Source organism: Haliotis cracherodii, unplaced genomic scaffold (genome assembly GCF_022045235.1).
Source record: "Haliotis cracherodii isolate W230 unplaced genomic scaffold, xgHalCrac1.p SCAF_4, whole genome shotgun sequence".
In the NCBI taxonomy this organism is placed as follows: domain Eukaryota; kingdom Metazoa; phylum Mollusca; class Gastropoda; order Lepetellida; family Haliotidae; genus Haliotis; species Haliotis cracherodii.
This window is the reverse complement of record NW_027266297.1, coordinates 5,497,319-5,520,083: the sequence shown is the minus strand read 5'-3', so window position 1 is coordinate 5,520,083 and position 22,765 is coordinate 5,497,319. Positions and strand designations below refer to the sequence as shown.

The 22,765-nt window shown below is 40.8% G+C and overlaps 1 protein-coding gene across 3 annotated transcripts; it reads left to right on the top strand.

Moving 5' to 3' along the window:
* The first annotated feature begins 848 nt into the window (after positions 1-848).
* Positions 849-22,033, top strand: LOC139479195 (uncharacterized). Of its 3 annotated transcripts, none has more exons than XM_071262028.1 (13): positions 849-920; positions 7,451-7,609; positions 10,952-11,134; positions 11,416-11,607; positions 13,547-13,774; positions 14,750-14,953; positions 15,553-15,690; positions 16,126-16,257; positions 16,630-16,767; positions 17,196-17,327; positions 17,896-18,030; positions 19,285-19,411; positions 20,637-22,033. In XM_071262028.1, the coding sequence occupies exons 1-13, from the start codon at positions 863-865 to the stop codon at positions 20,974-20,976; spliced, it is 2,166 nt and encodes a 721-aa protein (XP_071118129.1). In that variant the 5' UTR covers positions 849-862; the 3' UTR covers positions 20,977-22,033. The 3 variants fall into 3 exon arrangements, with proteins under 3 accessions (XP_071118129.1, XP_071118130.1, XP_071118131.1); XM_071262029.1 differs by lacking the exon at positions 20,637-22,033 and adding an exon at positions 20,471-20,609; XM_071262030.1 differs by lacking the exon at positions 19,285-19,411 and having other exon boundaries at positions 20,637-20,818.
* The last annotated feature ends 732 nt before the right edge of the window (positions 22,034-22,765 follow it).

Here is a 22,765-nt window from a genome sequence, read left to right as displayed (position 1 = left end):
ATTAATTATAACATACATGATATGCATTATTATACCTTAAACGGTATAAATTAATTATACCATACATGATATGCATTATTATACCTTAAACGGTATAAATTAATTATACCATACATGATATGCATTATTATACCTTAAACGGTATACATTAATTATACCATACATGATATGCATTGGGGGCACGGATGGCCCAGTCGTCTAAGGAGCCGCGATTCGATGTGCAGTTTTGCGTCCCTTGGCCACGGCAGAGACCTATGATTGTCGGTTCGAATCCCGGTTCGACCCGATTATGTTTCTAGGTTTGTCAGCACCATACCCGTGCTCGTGGGTTTCACCGAAGTGGTAAACGTCTGAGACCTGCATCACTTCGGGCTTTCCTCCCACATTAAGCTGACACGCAGTGATATAACTGCAATGCTGTTAAAAGCGGCGTTAAACCCAACTCACTTATTCATTCACTCACTAGTACTGATATGCATTATTATACCGTAAACGGTATTAATTAATTATACCATACATGATATGCATTATTATACCGTAAACGGTATTAATAAATTATACCATACATGATATGCATTATTATACCGTAAACGGTATTCATTAATTATACTATACATGATATGCACTATTATACCTTAAACGGTATACATTAATTATACCATACATTATATGCATTATTATACCTTAAACGGTATTCATTAATTATACCACACATGATATGCACTATTATATACTCCGGAAAGGGTGATGTACGAACAGCCCATGACGAAATGTATTTCCTCTATTGTCTCTGAACCGGAAGAACACTCTCATGTGATGCATGTGCTTCATTGCCTCACTGGGAGGCCGGCACGGTGATACAATGGCCGGTATAATTTTCATCTCTGTAACGGCAGGGATATTGGCTTGGAGTTCTGCAGGTAATTCCTTTGTTTTTACCGTTCTATATGTTTGATTGGTGAATATATGTACATACATGCATGGTCTGTTTCGTTCCGCTACAAGCTGGGGCCAAGAAAATTATATATTTAAGTTTTAGTATACAGAAGTAATGGGTACGAGCTGATCAATATTAAGTCTTAGTTAATGATTATAAAATACGAAACTTGTGACAATACAAGGCTGAACTAGTGAGAATACAGAAAGCTTCATTGAATAACTTATCAAGATGTACCGCCGGTTCCCCGGATTAGATGACCAGACTTGCAGGAAAGTGTGGTAACCTTTAATAGTAAGATATTGTAATAATTTAACTGAATATGATAGAAAGACAAAGCAGATTTATGTCATTGAACTCTTTTACACTAACTCTTGTATACGTAAGACGGACGATCGGGGTTCATCTTGATTGTCACAATGAGACCTGATATCTCCCACCAATACGTTACGAAGAATAACCTGATATCTCCCACCAATTCGTTACTAAGTATAACCTGATATCTCCCAACAATACATTACTAAGTATAACCTGATATCTCCCACTAATTCGTTATTAAGTATAACCTGATATCTCCCACCAATTCGTTACTAAGTATAACCTGATATCTCCCACCAATTCGTTACTAAGTATAACCTGATATCTCCCAACAATACATTACTAAGTATAACCTGATATCTGCCACCAATTCGTTATTAAGTATAACCTGATATCTCCCAACAATTCGTTATTAAGTGTTACCTGATATCTCCCACCAATTCGTTACTAAGTATAACCTGATATCTCCCAACAATACATTACTAAGTATAACCTGATATCTCCCACTAATTCGTTATTAAGTATAACCTGATATCTCCCACCAATTCGTTACTAAGTATAACCTGATATCTCCCACCAATTCGTTACTAAGTATAACCTGATATCTCCCAACAATACATTACTAAGTATAACCTGATATCTGCCACCAATTCGTTATTAAGTATAACCTGATATCTCCCAACAATTCGTTATTAAGTGTTACCTGATATCTCCCACCAATACGTTACTAAGTACAACCTGATATCTCCCACCAATTCGTTATTAAGTATAACCTGATATCTCCCAACAATACGTTATTAAGTATAACTTGATATTTCCCACCAATACGTTATTAAGTACAACCTGATATCTCCCAACAATACGTTACTAAGTATAACCTGATATCTCCAAACAATTCGTTACTAAGTATAACCTGATATCTCCTAACAATTCGTTATTAAGTATAACCTGATATCTCCCACTAATTCGTTACTAAGTATAACCTGATATCTCCCACCAATTCGTTACTAAGTACAACCTGATATCTCCCAACAATACGTTACTAAGTATAACCTGATATCTCCCAACAATACGTTACTAAGTATAACCTGATATCTCCCAACAATACGTTACTAAGTACAACCTGATATCTCCCACCAATTCGTTACTAAGTATAACCTGATATCTCCCAACAATACGTTATTAAGTATAACCTGATATCTCCCAACAATTCGTTACTAAGTACAACCTGATATCTCCCAACAATTCGTTACTAAGTACAACCTGATATCTCCCAACAATTCGTTACTAAGTACAACCTGATATCTCCCAACAATACGTTACTAAGTATAACCTGATATCTCCCAACAATATGTTACTAAGTACAACCTGATATCTCCCACCAATTCGTTACTAAGTACAACCTGATATCTTCCACCAATTCGTTACTAAGTATAACCTGATATCTCCCACCAATTCGTTACTAAGTACAACCTGATATCTCCCAACAATTCGTTACTAAGTACAACCTGATATCTCCCAACAATTCGTTACTAAGTACAACCTGATATCTCCCAACAATTCGTTACTAAGTACAACCTGATATCTCCCAACAATTCATTACTAAGTATAACCTGATATCTCCCAACAATTCGTTACTAAGTACAACCTGATATCTCCCAACAATTCGTTACTAAGTATAACCTGATATCTCCCAACAATTCGTTACTAAGTACAACCTGATATCTCTGAATAGCTGTGGTATCTATCCAGAGCTACTCACGAGTGTCAGCAAATTGGTATTGTACAGAAGCGAGTATTTTATATATTACTTGCCGTTTATTTAAGAATATCAGAATTGATTGTCGTACAATAAAACACTGCAGGGAGAATAAACCATGAGGGGGGCGCGGCCACAAGTTGTTTATTCTCCATGGAGTGTTTTATTGTATGATGTATGAGATATCAACATTCATTTACGATATATGATATATCAACATTTTGTACAGCCCCTTTAAGGTTGTTAATAAAATGTACAAGCTTTAGATATATTTACCCATAATTTAATAATGATGACTCTCTGAATAGATGCCGACCTCGGCTATGCCAGACAAGTCCACTATAAATTTGGTATTCCCCACATATTCTCACAATCCTCACGTCGACTACCTGTACCTTTTCTCCCAATACCGATTATCATATCTCCCCCACTCTTGGATGCGATCGTTCGGCACGTATCTATTTAATACCATACAACAACCTACCTTTAGAATTCAGAGGTCCTTTCCTAAAAGCTATTGAACCGCTGAGGTGATCGAACTCCCATACTTTACATCGACTTACCACTGTCGTCGCGCTACGATCGATTTGTAGAAGTGCAAAATGTACAAACACGTCACAATACCCTAGAACGTAATTTGTGAAATTTTGTTGCAAGATACACTGGCGAATTAATACCATGTGACGTCAGCCTAGTAACAGCTTGTAGACTAACGCTTAGTCTCTGAACATATGTAACAAATTACTCCATTTAAATTGAAAAGGAACCCCAGTGAGATGGGAGGTTCTAAGGAAAATGTAGTCTTGCTTCATTTCGGGCTGTTGCATTGCAGAAAGTGTCTAAGGTGGAAGGAAAAATAATATAGTTCAGGTCTGTGAGACAGGCTAGGTTGCCGGGGGTCATCAAATGTTCCTAAGCTCCTCTCAATGATCTATTGCAAAGTCATGGAATAAGCCAAAATAAGTTTCAATATTTGTTAGTGACACTAGTTCCCGCCGTATAAAAATACGCGATGTCGTATTAAACACTGTATCATACCAACTGATTGTTATTAAACACTGTGTCATACCAACTGATTGTTATTAAACACTGTGTCATACCAACTGATTGTTATTAAACAGTGCGAGTGATAAAATGGATTGTCTTTGTTTACTCTTGGATAAGACTCCATGCTCATATGATTCATGGCATCATTCTGAGATAAGGCGGTCGGGTGGCCTAGTGGCTAAAGCGTTCGCTCGTCAAGCCGAAGACCCGTGTTCGATTCCCGACATGGGTACATATGTGTGAAGCCAATTTCTGGTGTCCCCGCCGTAATATTGCTGGAATATAGCTAAAAGCGGTGTAAAACCACACCCATTTACTCATTCCGAGGTTACACAACTACCAGACCAGTAAGGGTATTCCTAAACAAGATTTCAGTGACGTTAAAGTGACACAAGTCAAATAGGCGTCGCAAAATACCATAAATTCAGATATAAACAACATAAACACCCCCTTGCAACTAAGACTCGTATCATCTCTACCCCCACTAAACGAGACATCAACCTTTCTTCTGCTCACCCAAAACCTGAGATCGAACACCTCAACCAAGTCTTAACTAACCTGAACAATTATCCACCCAAACTCGTCGACAAAGTCATATCCTCAATACTACCTCCCACACTTTATCAGTGTACACTGAATCATGTTCCTGTCTCATTGGCTTCCTCGTCACGTGTTCTGTCTGTTGTCATTATTTAACGTGTATCATGTATGAAAGTATTGTTCCTGATAATCCTCCACCTACTATATATATTCTCTACCATGTTAAATATTCAGTCTTGCTTGATAACGGTTTAAGGATCTCCGTCGACACGCCGCCTTTACAGTAAATAAAGATGTTGTAATTTTTAAATTGTGTCTACTTTGTCAACCGTATATATGTTCTTCTGATGGTATTGTAGACACCTCGTGTGCCCGAGACAGACTGGGCAACTGTATATATGTTCTTCTGATGGTATTGTAGACACCTCGTGTGCCCGAGACAGACTAGGCAACTGTATATATGTTCTTCTGATGGTATTGTAGACACCTCGTGTGCCCGAGACAGACTGGGCAACTGTATATATGTTCTTCTGATGGTATTGTAGACACTTCGTGTGCCCGAGACAGACTAGGCAACTGTATATATGTTCTTCTGATGGTATTGTAGACACCCCGTGTGCCCGAGACAGACTGGGCAACTGTATATTTGATCTAATGATGGTATTGTGGACACCTCGTGTGCCCGAGACAGACTGGGCCACTGTATATATGTTCTTCTGATGGTATTGTAGACACCTCGTGTGCCCCAGACAGACTGGGCCACTGTATATATGTTCTTCTGATGGTATTGTAGACACTTCGTGTGCCCCAGACAGACTGGGCAACTGTATATATGTTCTTCTGATGGTATTGTAGACACCTCGTGTGCCCCAGACAGACTGGGCCACTGTATATATGTTCTTCTGATGGTATTGTAGACACCTCGTGTGCCCCAGACAGACTGGGCCACTGTATATATGTTCTTCTGATGGTATTGTAGACACCTCGTGTGCCCCAGACAGACTGGGCAACTGTATATATGTTCTTCTGATGGTATTGTAGACACCTCGTGTGCCCCAGACAGACTGGGCAACTGTATATACTAGTATGTTCTTCTGATGGTATTGCAGACACCTCGTGTGCCCGAGACAGACTGGGCAAATGTATACAATTATGTTCTTCTGATGGTATTGCAGACACCTCGTGTACCCGAGACAGACTGGGCAACTGTATATTTGTTCTTCTGATGGTATTGCAGACACCTCGTGTGCCAGGGACAGACTGGGCAACTGTATATTTGTTCTTCTGATGGTATTGCAGACACCTCGTGTGCCCGAGACAGACTGGGCAACTGTATATTTGTTCTTCTGGTGGTATTGCAGACACCTCGTGTGCCCGAGACAGACTGGGCAACTGTATATTTGTTCTTCTGGTGGTATTGCAGACACCTCGTGTGCGAGGGACAGACTGGGCAACTGTATATTTGTTCTTCTGATGGTATTGTAGACACCTCGTGTACCCGAGACAGACTAGGCAACTGTATATTTGTTCTTCTGGTGGTATTGCAGACACCTCGTGTGCCCGAGACAGACTGGGCAACTGTATATTTGTTCTTCTGGTGGTATTGCAGACACCTCGTGTGCGAGGGACAGACTGGGCAACTGTATATTTGTTCTTCTGATGGTATTGCAGACACCTCGTGTACCCGAGACAGACTAGGCAACTGTATATTTGTTCTTCTGGTGGTATTGCAGACACCTCGTGTGCCCAAGACAGACTGGGCAACTGTATATTTGTTCTTCTGGTGGTATTGCAGACACCTCGTGTGCCAGGGACAGACTCGGCAACTGTATATTTGTTCTTCTGATGGTATTGCAGACACCTCGTGTGCCAGGGACAGACTGGGCAACTGTATATTTGTTCTTCTGATGGTATTGCAGACACCTCGTGTGCCAGGGACAGACTGGGCAACTGTATATTTGTTCTTCTGATGGTATTGCAGACACCTCGTGTGTCAGGGACAGACTGGGCAACTGTATATTTGTTCTTCTGATGGTATTGCAGACACCTCGTGTGCCCGAGACAGACTAGGCAACTGTATATATGTTCTTCTGATGGTATTGTAGACACCTCGTGTGCCCGAGACAGACTGGGCAACTGTATATATGTTCTTCTGATGGTATTGTAGACACTTCGTGTGCCCGAGACAGACTAGGCAACTGTATATATGTTCTTCTGGTGGTATTGTAGACACCCCGTGTGCCCGAGACAGACTGGGCAACTGTATATTTGATCTAATGATGGTATTGTGGACACCTCGTGTGCCCGAGACAGACTGGGCAACTGTATATTTGTTCTTCTGATGGTATTGCAGACACCTCGTGTGCCCGAGACAGACTAGGCAACTGTATATATGTTCTTCTGGTGGTATTGCAGACACCTCGTGTGCCAGGGACAGACTGGGCAACTGTATATTTGTTCTTCTGATGGTATTGCAGACACCTCGTGTGCCCCAGACAGACTGGGCAACTGTATATATGTTCTTCTGGTGGTATTGCAGACACCTCGTGTGCCCTAGACAGACTGGGCAACTGTATATTTGTTCTTCTGATGGTATTGCAGACACCTCGTGTGCCCCAGACAGACTAGGCAACTGTATATATGTTCTTCTGATGGTATTGCAGACACCTCGTGTGTCAGGGACAGACTAGGCAACTGTATATTTGTTCTTCTGATGGTATTGCAGACACCTCGTGTGCCCGAGACAGACTAGGCAACTGTATATATGTTGTTCTGATGGTATTGTAGACACCTCGTGTGCCAGGGACAGACTAGGCAACTGTATATTTGTTCTTCTGATGGTATTGCAGACACCTCGTGTGCCCGAGACAGACTGGGCAACTACTGGTTCGGACCGTCCTGTAGATTCCAGTGTCACTGCGTGGACAGAAGACAGTGTGACTTCACAACAGGGAGATGTTCCTCGTTCGGATGTGAAAGGGGATACTTTGGTCCCGGCTGCCAGTACTGTAAGTTGATTACTAGAGTTGTTCTTGTTTTTCATGACTACTTTGAATAACACTCGACAGTGAAGTGACTTGGCACTCGGAATGAGAAGTATTTGCCCTGGCGCGTCGTCCGTCGTCCGTACATCATGTACGGTTACAGTTCCTCGCTTCAACCATGGCCAACTATTCACTTAGCACAGCCTGTATAAATTAGACAGTGTGTATGCAGTAAGTTTATAGAGCAATTATAATATACAACTGTTAAGCTTTACGTTTCAAACCCCACTATGTCATCTGACTCTCACAAAGTTTCCATAAATTCATAACATATTTCCTTACATCTCTGCTGCCAACGCCCATTGTGGGATGTACCATTCCGAAATTTAATATATAAAAATAAATTTGAAGCCAAACATTGAACTTTTACCTGAAACATTTGTGATCCGCTTTGACGGCCATTTAAAGGCATGTTGATAGTTTATTTGTGATCAACTAAACATCAGAGTTTAAATGAAATAATGTACCCTTAAATATATTGAATTTGTCTCAGTAACATTTAATATTTAATCAACTTATCACATTACGGTCTGAAAGGCTGAAAATTCTTATGTGTTACAGTAAATGTGTAAAATGACTGAAATTCTCACTTTGGCAATTTACAAAAGGCTAAAATATTTTTCCAATTACTTATGCGTCAGAATGCGTCAATTACTTTTTTAGAAGTTCAAAGGGTCTTAAAAACATCACGTTAGACTTATTATGCTAGGAGTGGAAGCCAATTTATTGTTCCTTGATTGTAACCGCATGATAAAAGATCAATGATGATGTTTATCGCAAGCAAAATGGATATTTCTTGAAAAGTACGAGAATCTGTATTTTACTAAGAAAGTGTTATCCCAAACATAACACTTGATACACACTTTGTCAATACTGTAAGTAATATATCTTATCGGCGGAATGGCTTTATAAGTATTAACACACATGCAGCAGCCTTCGTTAATTAATCATTGGGGGGCACGGGTGGCCCAGTCGTCTAAGGCGCCGCGATTCGCTGTGCAGAGTTGCGTCCCTTAGGCACGCGAGAAACCTATGATTGTGGGTTCGAATCCCGGTTCTCCCCGATTATGTTTCTAGGTTTGTCAGCACCATACCCGTGCTCGTGGGTTTCAACGAAGTGGTAAACGTCTAAGACCTGCATCACTTCGGGCTTTCCTCCCACATTAAGCTGACACGCCGCGATATAACTGGAATACTGTTAAAAGCGGCGTTAAACCCAACTCACTCACTCACTCACTAATCAGTCATCGCTAAGAAACATTCAATTCTTACCTTGATACCTAATGAAGGCCCCGGAGAGTTTATTTATAATAATTATTATAATAATCCATTTGTATGGCACTTTTTCCATGCTTATTATCATGCTCAAATCACAGTATAACCCCGGTCCTGCTCATCTCCTTGGGGAGTATATGTACGACTCGAGCTGTAATGTGCAGGAAGGTTAACAGCCACGTCATATGATCTTACCGGGTACCCATTCACTGCTGGGTGAACAGTGGCATATTTCGAACAAAGTTACTTGTCCAAAGAGACACCACATGCGTTACGTGTGCTTGAGTGTGGGGACAGGACCGAGGCCTTTGAAACTCTCAGGAGCCAAGCAGTCGAACGCGGTCACCCATCCCAGGACTACCCGTGACTAACGTGACCTGTGGTTTAACACCGCTTTGAATAAAAATTCAGGTATTTCTCAGCGTGTCAGCTTGTTGTGGGAGGGAATCCCTAAATGATGTATGTGTATGGTGCTGGGATTCGAACACTCGATCCGAGTTTTCTGGTACGTCAAGGAGACGCATAGCCAACTGCGCCATCTAACCGTGTGAAAGAGCCAACTGTGTGTCATTTGAAAAAAGGTGTCGGAGACCTGAATTAAATATAATAGAATTCAAAGTGTTTGTTTCTTCCTGTGAAAAAACGTTTAGTTTATGAAAACCGACACAGACAATAACGATATATGAACTAGTTTCTAAAGCAACGATGAAAGATTTGTTTTCATTTTGAGAAAAGCAAACCACATTGCCACTGCTACTTTGGTTTTAGAACCATTGGAACAAACAAAGAACACTGAAATTTGAAAAGAAGTATAACCATTTCGGCGCATGCGTAGATTAATTCACTTAGTACGCATGCGCACCATTAATCGAAGGGCGACAACGCGTCAATGTTACATTATCGAATGTCGTACTTTAACGCCTTTTTTTACACATTTTTGATAGGGCGACATTGCGACAATGCGACATATTTTGACCTTAAAAAGAGTTGTTGTCGCATGGTGGCTCTTTGGTAAAACAAGGATGATTCAAAGCGCGACAATGCCACAAATGGCAAAAATGTCGCGTTGTAGCATTGTTGCAAAGCCCGACAACGCGTCCCTTCTAGTATTTCATACATATCCCAACGTGTATATCCATTTCGAGATTCTAATTCAAGTGGCACTGACTGAAGCATATTTTGATATCTGACATTCCGATCTGAATGCCGCGGTAACAAAGAAACTACTTTTAATGAAAATGATTTGATTTTTGATTTTTTTTAATGCAAAAAAGTGCAGTCTCACGTAAATGCTAATCAGTATTGTTTCGCTTTTCAAGTTTTCAAAATGGCATCAAGAGAGCGTTTTTCCTAAGTCACTGGCAGCTATGGTGGATTATTTTTATTTGCAGAGATATTTTTACTGTCATGGGCATAAAATAACGAGGTAATGATGATATTACTTTGTTCCCAACTTTCCAGTTTTAAGGTCGGCGGATTCGCAAACCAAGAAAAGGGTCTCAGTAAATATATAAAGGTCAAACATAAGCTGTGGCGTCTTTGGTGATAAATAGATTGATGAAACAATATCGATTTGTTGAATGTTTCCTACGTTCGTCGGAGTTTTGTTCGTCGCAAGTTTATACCAGTGTCGAGTTCACAGATCATACAACGCTGACATGTTCCGTCAAACAAATGAGACACCGATGTAGTCAGTTAAAGTTGTATTGGCAGAAGAAAAAGCGCCAGTTAAAGTGTAAGAGGGTTGTAGCTGATTCAACACTTCACCATTTTCAGAAGACCTTACAAATAATCAGTTAGTTGCCATGTTCAGATGACCTGATGAATAACTGATTAAGCACTTTATCATTTTCAGAAGGCCAAACTCATCCCGTGTTCAATTTGCTATGCCAGGGAAGTCTCATGTTACACTAATTCAAGACAACTCTTGGGTTCGAGACTACGTCATGGTCAGAAGACAGGGAGTGCTATGGTGTAACTGTACACATGTATATATATATATTTATATATATATATGTTCTTATGTTTCAGTTTCCATTGCCTACCAACAACAAACAACACAGTCCAGTACTCCATCGGCTTCGTATTATGCTGTCGACGGTTTTACGTCGACCTCCTCGTTAACACGATCTACCCTGAACCCCACATGGAGCGTGGAGTTCCAACATCCGGCCTGGATAGTCTGGGTTGATGTCCTTGTGCTAGCGAATTACGGTAGTGTATCTCATTTTTATATCAATATACCGTAAGTACCTCCAATAGAAAACCAAATATAATGTAACCATGATAATATAAAAATCTTGTTCCTCCGCAAGTAAGTTGCATTAGAGGACATGACCCATGTGACGTACGTTGAACACACCACGCCACGTGTATTGCACATATCCCAAATAAATCTTCATCGTTACAATGCCAACAATATTCCTCTTAACAGTGAAGTCAGCGACCATGTATTTGTCCGCCATTCCTGTAAGTGAATATCTCCATGGTTACAGGAACGCGTGCAATAGCAATGACAACAACAAACAGAGACACGACCATGCCGTGTGACGCTACGAATGCTTGGGTCACGACTACGATGTTGAGGATGACGTGTAGGAAAGCCGTTAACGCCACGTCCATCACACTTGTCGGCACAAACACGACGGAGTCCCAACTGGGGTTGACTGAAGTGTACGTTTACGGAGGTAAGGCTTGGGTTAGGATCGAACCATTTAAATAATAACAACGTTTGACTAAATGAAAGAACATTTGAGAGACATTATTACTTCATAAAATGTTTATGGTCCACAGAATGAAATCTAAAAATGTATTGATCATGCTTCTTAAACCTGTTGAACAAAGTAACTTGGGACAAAGATATTAAAGCGATGTCGTGATGTGATTACCATATCTTGTCTGTTCTAATTCTTATATTGGCTTCTATTTAATTTATATGTTTATATATGTCTAAGGTTTGAGAGCTCAAGCTGGAGACATTATTCTCGTCCCAAATTCACATACAACTGACATTTAAGCTGTTCCATGTGTGTGTATTCGCAGTAACAGCAGCAGCAGCAGTAGTGGTAGTAGTAGTAGTAGTAGTAGTAGGTGTGGTAGTAGTAGTAGTAGTAGCAGTAGCAGTAGGCAGTAGCAGTAGTAGCAGTAGGTGTGGTAGTAGTAGTAGTAGTAGTAGTAGTAGCAGCAGGCAGCAGTAGTAGCAGTAGTAGTAGTAGCAGTAGTAGTAGTAGTAGTAGTAGTAGTGTTAGTAGTACTCAGCAATATTCCAACTATACGACGGCGGTCTGTAAATAATCGAATCTGGACCAGACAATCCATTGATTGGCATCACGAGCACCGATCCCCGCAGTTTATCTCACACTCCAACAAGGAATTAAAGCAAGCACAGAATTCTAGGTTTTTAGATGAATTTACTAACGCTTGCCAATCTGGAACAAAGCAATCCTTTGTTATATTTAAAAAAATAACTGAACACCTCCAACTCTTGCGAAAACTATACTATTCCAAATACAAAACGGAAACAAAATCAATATGTGTTGTCCAGTTGAACTGACATCTTTCACACGTTTCCTTCACCGTAATAACACGGATGTGGACATGTTGGTACTGAAGTGACACATGACCAGTACTTCATACTTATCCACATTCATATCCCTAAGTCAATAGAGGTACAACCTTTTTATCTAAGGCAACCTTAGACTGTATAGTTTGCTTTCTCATCAGTGACCTTCGTATCATGTTTTTTGTTTTATTAGAAGTGGTAGGAGGAGGATGAAGTCGTAGTAAAAGTAGAAGTATAAGTAGTAGTAGGAGTAGTCGGAGTAGTCGTAGTTGTCGTAGTAGAAGGAAAAGTAGAAGTAGAAGTGAAATGAGGTGAAAGTGGGTTTAACGTCGCGTTCAATATAATTGCACTTATATAGCGACGTGCGTGCGTGCGTGCATGCGTGTGTGTGTGTGTGTGTGTGTGACTGCTTGTTTTGTCTTTGAGGAAGTATTATTATTAGTAGTATGAGTAGTAATGAGTGAGTGAGTTGGGTTTAACGCCGCTTTTAACAGTATTCCAGTCATATCACGGCGTGTCAGCTTAATGTGGGAGGAGAGCCCGAAGTGATGCAGGTCTCAGACGTTTACCACTTTGGTGAAACCCACGAGCACGGGTATGGTGCTGACAAACCTAGAGACATAATCGGGTCGAACCGGGATTCGAACCCACAATCATAGCTATAGGTTTCTCGCGTGCCTAAGGGACGCAACTCTGCACAGCGAATCGCGGCGCCTTAGACGACTGGGCCTCCCGTGCCCCCAGTAGTAGAAGTAGTAGTAGAAGTAGTAGAAGAAGTAGTAGTAGCAGTAGAAGTAGTAGTAGTAGAAGAAGTAGTAGAAGTAGTAGTAGAAGTAGTAGTAGAAGAAGTAGCAGCAGAAGTAGTAGCAGAAGTAGTAGCAGTAGAAGTAGCAGTAGATGTAGCAGAAGTAGCAGTAGTAGCAGCAGCAGCAGCACAAGTAGTAGTAGTAGTAGTAGTAGTAGTAGTAGTAGTAGTAGTAGTAGTAGTCTAAACATGAATCATAATCAGGGCGAATCCCAAGTTTGTTGTTATCACTAAAACACTTGCTATATAATCTTTTCAGGCAGAAACATCGCACTACGGGGAGACACGTCACAATCTTCAGTATATGATATTAATAATTCATCTCTTGCGGTGGACGGCGGCATATCTACCAGATTCTTAGATAGATCGTGTACCCACACGGCCCCTACATCGTGCTCAGGGACTGCGACAGCAGACCCTAACTGGCTGGTGCGGCTTGGACAGGACTACCAGATGTACAGAGTAGACGTGTACAATAGGGGAACAGGTAAGTGACACATAGATATGTGTATGTATTACTGTAGACTGTCGGCTAAATACAGCAGTAAATAGGGATGGGCAAATCAAGTGGGATATACAAACGGAGTACTGGAGGTTACCAGATATACATTACTAGTGTGTGTGATAGGGGAAGGGGTAAGTGGGATATACATATACAAACGGAGTACTGGAGGTTACCAGCTATACATTACTAGTGTGTGTGATAGGGGAAGGAGCAAGTGGGATATAAATCGAGATATGCGTTCTACTGATAACCACCAAAAAGACGGGATAGACGTGTATAATAGGGAACGGGTATGTGGGATATGGATACAGTTATATGTATTACTGTAGGGTACCAACACGAGTGGATAGATATGGAATATAAGTAGTACTTTAGGTTACCAGCTGCATAGAGTAGATTTGTACAATGGGGAACACGTTAGTGCTTATGGACTCGACACCAAGAACAGGGTTCGCACATTGTAACCATCTAAAGGGTTTTTCAGAGCGACTAGCCAACATATTAACCATCGGCCTAGCCCATCGCCGGTTGTCAGTAGCTCAACACACAAGATGATTACTTTCTTTCGGTTATTCATGAATTATCTTATGCATACTTATGATCAGAGATATGTATTAGGTCGGTAGAAACCCGAAAAGCCAATGTATGTGATTGATGGATTTTGTTCCAGGGCACAATATGAACAGTAACAGCTTGAACATTAACCACGAATTTAACGAAAAAAATAAATTGTCAAAGAAAATGCTCGAAACATTAATTATCCTTCAGACACTTGATAAAGAATTGAGGACATTGACTCTGCCACAAAAGTGTTTGAGACGGACCATTGGTTTTTCGGGGTTGGGGCGAGTGGGGGTGTGGGGATTTTGTATCGGGATTAGATAATAGACTGAAAACGCACCATGTTTATCTCCTGATTCACACATAGATATATATGTAATTTATGCGTTTCTGAAGCTGGACAGCGCCTCAATGACTTTCGCATCCGTTTGGGGAAAGCTGGCATCAGTGGATTAAAACAGGTGTACCAAGACACGGCAGGCACAGCGGCGGAAGTGACGTCAGTGCAGATGCCAGCCAGTCGAACGGCCGACAGACTTGAGGTGACCTTGAGAGGAGACTGCAAGATATTGACGCTATGCGAGGTGCAGGTGTTCGGGGGTGAGAGTTTGATCAGCTGCCAAAACGTTTTTCATTCGTAGAAAAAAAATGTCAGTCGATCTGATGAAGTAGAAAGTTTTTTTTTATTGTTACTTCTTTCCAGTCTGGTGTTGGGGTACAGGCTGTTCTTGTGTATAAAATAGTCGAAGTTCGCTGTTCCAACGTGCTTTATTTACGCCTGCCTTTATTTGGAGGTTGAATTATATCAATTCATGGTATACCATCACAGATTTGCCTTAAATTTTAATTGCGAGAATTGATGTTTAATGCCGCACTCAGCAATATTCCAGTTGTGTGACGACGGTCTGTAAGTAATCAGGTCTGGACCAGACTATCCAGAGAGGAACATAATGAACATCGATCTACGACTGGAATCCAACGAGCCTGACCACCCGATCCCGTCAGTCGCCTCTTACGACAAGCATGGGCTGTTGAAGGCCAATTCTAACCCGGATCGTCACGGGTCATGGTTGCAAGAATGCGTCAGTGTCCGTTAATGCAACCATGTATCATTTTGAAGAAGTAACATTTGGTCAAGAGAAATGCAAATGTCTGCTTGTACCGGTAGAGTTCTCATTAGTGCTGTCTGTCTACTTTAGACTGCCTCGACTACATATATGGCTTAGCATGCAACTTCACCTGTAGTTGTCGTGATCGGGCGGAAGTGTGCAACAAGGTCGACGGAAGTTGCGTGTCAGGCTGCGCAGATGGTTTTACTGGAGTGGACTGTAAACAAGGTTTGTACAAACTTCAATTCTGCCCCACACTGATACACATGTTACAATATGTGTCTCGCTCTTCGAAATATGCCAGCAGTGAATGAATATCATGTAGGATGGGACTGTTAACCTTTGTGCGACCCATAAGACATCCTAGGTTGTATACTCTACAGATAATTAGGAATTTCGTGCACGCAGATTAATTGACGGGGGCAAAATGTAAAGCTTGGAGCATGCTTTAGGTTGTGGATTTGGCATATTACAGATATGCACGTTATTATTATCATCATCATCATCATCATCATCATCATCATCATCATCATCATCATTATTATTATTATTATTATTGTTTCTCACATAATTATATCACAGCTGATAAAATAAGTAGTCCCTCATCCTAATGCTGCTGATGGTTTGTACGGTATGATAAGCCTGCAGTCCTCTGTGTTGCAGAATGCCCAGTAGGAAGGTACGGCTTGAACTGCAGCAACAACTGCAGCAGCAACTGTGTCGATGGTCACTGTCTTCACTTGGATGGCACGTGCAAGTGTGTGCCCGGATGGATGGGAGATAGATGCACAAGGGGTAAGTTTTATCACTCTACCACAAGAATCAAACCTTTCTAAGAAACGTTAAAACGACCGGATTTGGTTTCCAATGTTAAAACATTTGGATGAAAGCGTATCATGTGTGTAGGGATCAAGTGACGTCGAGGTTCAGGTTCGAAGGAAGTTAAGAAGATGAAACATTCTTCCAGGTTGCCGTATTGGAGAAGCAGGCATAGATTCATTCATGATACATAACTACATATTGGCGTCCAATTATGATGTCGGACGCGTTGATGCCAATGTCCGCTCACATGAAAAGAACCTCATAAAAAACGTAGTATTTGACCCAGAATATTTCTGTTTATCTCATTTGAGATCCAATCAGTGAAATGGTCTCTTCCTATTTCAGATTGCCCCGACTACAAATATGGCTTAGCATGCAACTTCACCTGCAGTTGTCGTGATAGGGCGGAAGTATGCAACAAGGTCGACGGAAGTTGCGTGTCAGGCTGCGCAGATGGTTTTTCTGGAGTTGACTGTAAACACGGTTTGTACTAACTTCAGTTCATGACAGATGGGTTTCGTTAAACTAAACACTATCAGAAGGTGAATATGATTGCACTATAGCTCTAGAGTAAACAAAAGAAAGTATACACTTGTATTTGATGATTGCTAAAAAAAATGAAACAAGCAAGCAATGGTTATTCGATGGTAATGTATTTTAATAGGGGGTCACAGCTGTGTTTTGAACCTTCAGCTTGCAATGTTTCGGCAACTGTTCTCAGCCCAGTAACGTTTTAATAACGTGTGTATATTTTGACCCAATCCAATCCAAGTGCATTATACATTATGTTCATTGTGGACTCTCGTTGACCATTTGTTACACATATCACAGCTGATATTACAGGTGGTTCGTGGTCTCAGTGGTCCTGTTCGTATGTATGGTAAGACCAGTTTTGAGTCCTCGTGTTGTAGAATGTCCAGTAGGAAGCTACGGCATGAACTGCAGCAACAGCTGCAGCAGCAACTGTGTCAACGGTAGATGCTTTCACGTTGACGGCACGTGTACGTGTGTACCCGGATGGATGGGAGATAAATGTACTAAACGTGAGTTTCATCAATATATTTTCCAAACTATGCAATGTTTGCCTGATTGATCATGTAATAATCATAAACAACAGAATCAACATCCTTATCGCGAGTGCTATAAGCTTGGAAAGGCCTCGTCTTTCCCTTGTTCAACGAAGTGATCGCAACTCTAGCACTGTCATAGGTCTGTAAATATGGGGTTGGGATAGGCTAGAGCTATGAACGGGGTCCTGAAGCCTAATCTGTGAGAACTTATATTTGTTCGAGCTCAAGCCAAATTATCAGCCATTATTTAGTGGTACCGGAACTGACGTCACGGACGTTGATGACACCTGACATCCATCATGATGAATCAATAATTAAATTCCCATATGATGTAACCAATCTCCTCTCTTCTTCACCGGGGCGGTGGGGTAGCCTAGTGGTTAAAGCGTTCGCTCGTGACGCCAAAGCCCCGGTTCGATTCCCCACATGGGTACAATGTGTGAAGCCCATTTCTTGTGTCCCCCGACGTGATATTGCTGGAATATTGCTAAAAACTACGTAAAACCTTACTCACTCACTCTCTCTTCTTCACCACCCCCAGGCTGCCAGCTGGGGACGTATGGACGTGAATGCAGTAACACATGTCCCACGTGCAGAGACAACATCTGTCACCCTGGCAACGGCACGTGCATTATGGGATGTCAGCAGGGTTGGACTGGAACTCAGTGCACTACAGGTTGAAACTTCATCTGAGCTTTAAAAGGGCAAACTCATGATGCATCACCTTCATTTACAATGAATTATAGGAGTATAATACGTAACGTATTTTAAATAAACATATCAACAATGGGCACATGTATGACGATTACAACAAAATGATACTATTGATATTGTTGTTGAAGTGCACAAAGTAGAATCGTTTGCAATATTTGTGAGGCAATAGCTTTAAAATGTTATCTTTTAATCTGATATCAAACATCCCCACGTGAATGTCTGACGGCATATTGCGAGCCTCGACGGGCGAATCTAAATGAAGGATGCCGGGGTCTTGAGCCAATCAGATGTCAGCTTATAAAACGTTTCGGCTTATAAATTATTTCCTTACAAAAAAAAGGGTGGGGATTGGGGGTGGGGGCTCTCTCACTCTCTATTTCAGTGAAACATGCCATTTCTTTGGTTTGTTATTGGTGTTGTGTTCCTAACGTGTCGGGTCAGCAGTTTTATACAGTAGATCTGCACGTGCATTTCGTGATACGGCACCTTACATCGTTTTTGCAACGTGCACGTTTTTTACACAAATACTAAATTCTCCACCTTTTTCACACCAACTACATTTGGCTTGGTACGTGTGATATTTTTAAATATGTTTTCATGTAAAATAAATCTTCTATAACAAAAATAGGTTTTGTAAAAATAGTTGGTATTGTTTCTTTAGGACATTAGTTTATCTCGGCAAAAGAAAACCGCCACAGAACACAGATGGTACACCCATATGACTGTAGATGGCATGGTGCTCAGAAACGACAGTGTGTGTAAAGGGCCCCAAACCATATGTATTTGTGCATTCGGAACTCCCCGATCATATTATTTTCGAATTACAGGTGTCACATACATGTATGAGTGTCTGAATGTTTTGCACACTCCATATGGAGGTGATCTTAGATCTTCACCCAGAGAGGTGTCGTATTGGAGTAAGAGATATTAAAGAGTCTGGGTATTGGAGAGGCCTCATAATTACAAAGAAATCTCATCGTATAATTTAAAAGTCATTTGTCACTATAAACCGTTCATAAATTATTTTTTGTATTTTTTCAATTTGTATAGTTAAAAAGTCTGAAATATTAAACATGGTTTCACATATGTGGTAAACGTCTAAGACCTCAGCTACTTTTCTGATGATGTCCAACTGTATGCATTGGGACGTTAAAACCCAACTGACAAGCTCACCCAGTAATACCTAAGGTTAAAGTTGTTTTATAAATTGTTTTAGACATCTGTGAAAAAGACTCGTTACAGCCCAGTATAAACCTCGTCTTGGCTGGACTTGTTGGATCGGGAATAACCGCTGTGATAGCAGTGCTTGTTGTAGTAGCGGTCCTTCTCGCCCGGAGACATCGGTAAGCCGATAGATGTGTTGCTCTAAACTGTTACTGGATTCCCGTGGCCATTTCTTGTTTAAATATCTAATTGCATTCGTTTGTTTATAGTGAGTATTGTTTTACGCCGCTTTTAGCAATATTCCAGCAACATCACGGCGGGGGACACCAGAAATGGGCTTCACACATTGTACCCATGTCGGGAATCGAACCCGGGTCTTCGGCGTGACGAGCGAACGCTTTAACCACTAGGCTACCCGACCGCCCCTCTTTTGTTTTGGGGCGGTGGGGTAGCCTAGTGGTTAAAACGTTTGCTCGTCACGCCGAAGACCCTGTTTCGATTTCCCACATGGGTACAATGTGTGAAACCCATTTCTGGTGTCCCCCGCCGTGATGTTGCGTTAAACCATACTCACTCACTCATTTGTTTATATGTTTTTTTAAAGTCGCACTCAGCAATATGCAGCTACATTAGGCGGTCTGTAAATAATCGAGTCGGGACCTGATATCATGAGCATCATGATTTTATCTACGCAATTGGGATAGGATGACATGCATCAACCAAGTCAGCGAGCCTGACCACCCGATCCCGTTAGTCGCCTCTTACGACAAACATAGTCGCCTTGTACGACAAGCATGGGTTTCAAAATTCTACCCCGGATCTTCATTCCCATGTAAAGGATGTGACACGAGTCGCACAAATTGCATCTCTCTCGAATAAAATTACAAGTATGTACCTTACAACAGCTTTAAATTAAGGAAAAGAAAACGAAGTAGGGACACGTACTTACATTAATAAGCCAAACGTCTATGTCTTCTTCATGCTGTTTGCCTCGCCTTTGTACATGCATGTACACACATTGTACCACTGGCATGCTTAGCGAAAGCCTCTTTAACAATGAGCATCAAGTTAATATTAAAATATTATTATCTGTAAAATTAACAAGAGAGTTTCCATCAACGTCTTTCAGACTTATTTTGAAGAATGCCTTTCAAAGTAAAACATAACAACACCTGCGCATGGGCTATGCTTGTCGTACAGCAAATATTATATGGTCTTTAAACTAATTTTATTTTCAGATAACAAACCCAAAGAACACAGGAGCGGGTTTTATATGATGACATCTTTAATGATATTAATTCGGGTGTGAATGAGCAAAACACCGGAAGTCAAGAGAATCAGGCGAGTCTTTTTTCTTTATTATTCCAATAATCGTATCAATGTTTAGTCTATTTATATTTTCAGACGGCAAACACAAAGAACCACGGAGCAGGTTATATATCTGGATATCGTTGATAATGCGAATGCGCAAAACACCGGAAGACTAGAGAGTCAGAGCGAGCCACGTGGAGTGTATGACGTTCTTGACGTCACAACACGTGATCAAGACGAGGGACTTGACAAACCCTACACGGAACTAACTGCCACACGGCCACCACGTGAAGGCGAGTCACGTGGGCATTATGACGTTCTTGACGTCACAACACGTGATCAAGACGAGAGTCTTGATAAGACCTACACGGAACTAACTACCAAAATGTTACATCAAAACATTCCGAGAACTGGAAGAGAAGACCCACTTTAATATAATATGGTAAAATATCTCAAAACAGGACATGAGTCATGTTATTTCAAAGTTCAGTTGCGTGTATTTTGATAATAGTCCGCTAGTGTACATGTTCTGGAAAATATTATCAAACTATGGAAAACTGTAAGGACCAACGTCGCGACCTCTTCTACCAACTTCCTTACTTCTTGGGCTACACACGTGCCTCAGGCAGTATTTGGTTGGTCCATTTCGAGTATAAGCGCTCCATGGATGACCAAAGTACCAGCCAGTTTTTGTTGAAGTTGGGGAAGAAATATGGCAAAGAAAATGTTAAAGTTAATTAACACACTATGTATAAAATTTAATTCAATGACCTCCGATAGACCATCTAAGTATACTTACGTATTCATGCGTACGAAGCACAGTATATACCACGGTCATGTGATGTTTGCCAAATGTACGGATTACTAGCGTTGTTGTTACCCTGCCTGGCGCTCGGCATTGAAGGGCTAAAACAAGAATTGGTCGGCTCGGAGTCAGTGTACTGAGTGGGGTATCAATGTTAAACTGTGGCATGGCATCTCAGTGGGCTGACGCTATAAATCGTCATCAGAACGGACTGGTACAAGCAGCCACACATACACACTCTCTCTCTCTGTATGTCTCTCTCGCTGTCTGTCTCTCTGTCTGTCTCTCTCTCTCTCTCTCTCTTTCTCTCTCTCTCTGTCCCCTCTCTCTCTCTCTCTCTCTCTCTCTCTCTGTGTCCCCTCTCTCTCTCTCTCTCGGATGTGCATTAAATCGTCATCAGTACGGACTGGTACAAGCAGCCACACACACACTCTCTCTCTCTCTCTCTCTCTCTCTCTCTCTCTCTCTCTCTCTCTCTCTCTCTCTCTCTCTCTCTCTCTCTCTCGGATGTGCATTGTATACGTGCAGTGATCTTGAACACGATATTAAACAACCCCATTGGGTTATATTTTTTATTCTATTGTCAACAATAAATTCTTTTTCGCGTCCTCTGAACACTTGCATTGAATATTTCTATGTAAGACCTTGTTGAACGATTATGATTCTGTTTTATACATATACATATATATATATATATATATATATATATATATATATATATATATATATATATATATATATATATATATATATATATATTGCTTAACTAGTCCCAGTTAACCCAGTTTGTTGTGTTAAGTTGTCAGTTTCATCTCATAAGTGGTTGCAGATTTATATGTTAATAAAGGCGACTAAACCCTGTCCATATTTATAAGAAATCTCGTCTAAAAACGTCAGTGTTGAATGAGTTATAAACTTATGTATACTAAACTTCATAGCAACATATTGGAAATCATGTATAATAAGTTTTGTCGTCCGAAGTATTCCAATAGTCTTGTATATAGTGTAATTGTGGTTTTAGTCTTTGCTTTACTAGACACACAGTTATCCCCCTTGTTATGCTAAGCTGTTAGCTTTGATCTGATACATCGGACAGGTAACAAAATGACCAACTCACATTTTCAGTGGTGTACTTTGATATGGGTAGCGTGTTATGCATGTCATATAAGTTGAAATAAGCAAGGAATTTGTATATATTTCATTTATGTTTTGTAATTGTACATGTATGGGACGAAATTCCGGATTGAAATTGATTCTTTTGTATGCAAATGACAATGATGTTGCTATATATATGTATCAGTAAATTGCTTTGATTTCCTAACAGTCCTTTGTCTGAAAAGAATGTGTGACGTTAATGTATTTTACGTTTTCTTGGAGTTTCTGTAACATGTGAGAAAAAATCCTTTCAAACTGTTTT

What these genes read in the sequence shown, in the direction of transcription:
- LOC139479195 (XM_071262028.1), top strand. Translation starts at nt 863, where the DNA reads ATGGCCGGTATAATTTTCATCTCTGTAACGGCAGGGATATTGGCTTGG. An exon ending in ATTGGCTTGGAGTTCTGCAG is followed by an intron (nt 921 to 7,450) that starts GTAATTCCTTTG and finishes ATGGTATTGCAG; the next exon opens with ACACCTCGTGTGCCCGAGAC. An exon ending in TGGAACTCAGTGCACTACAG is followed by an intron (nt 18,031 to 19,284) that starts GTTGAAACTTCA and finishes AAATTGTTTTAG; the next exon opens with ACATCTGTGAAAAAGACTCG.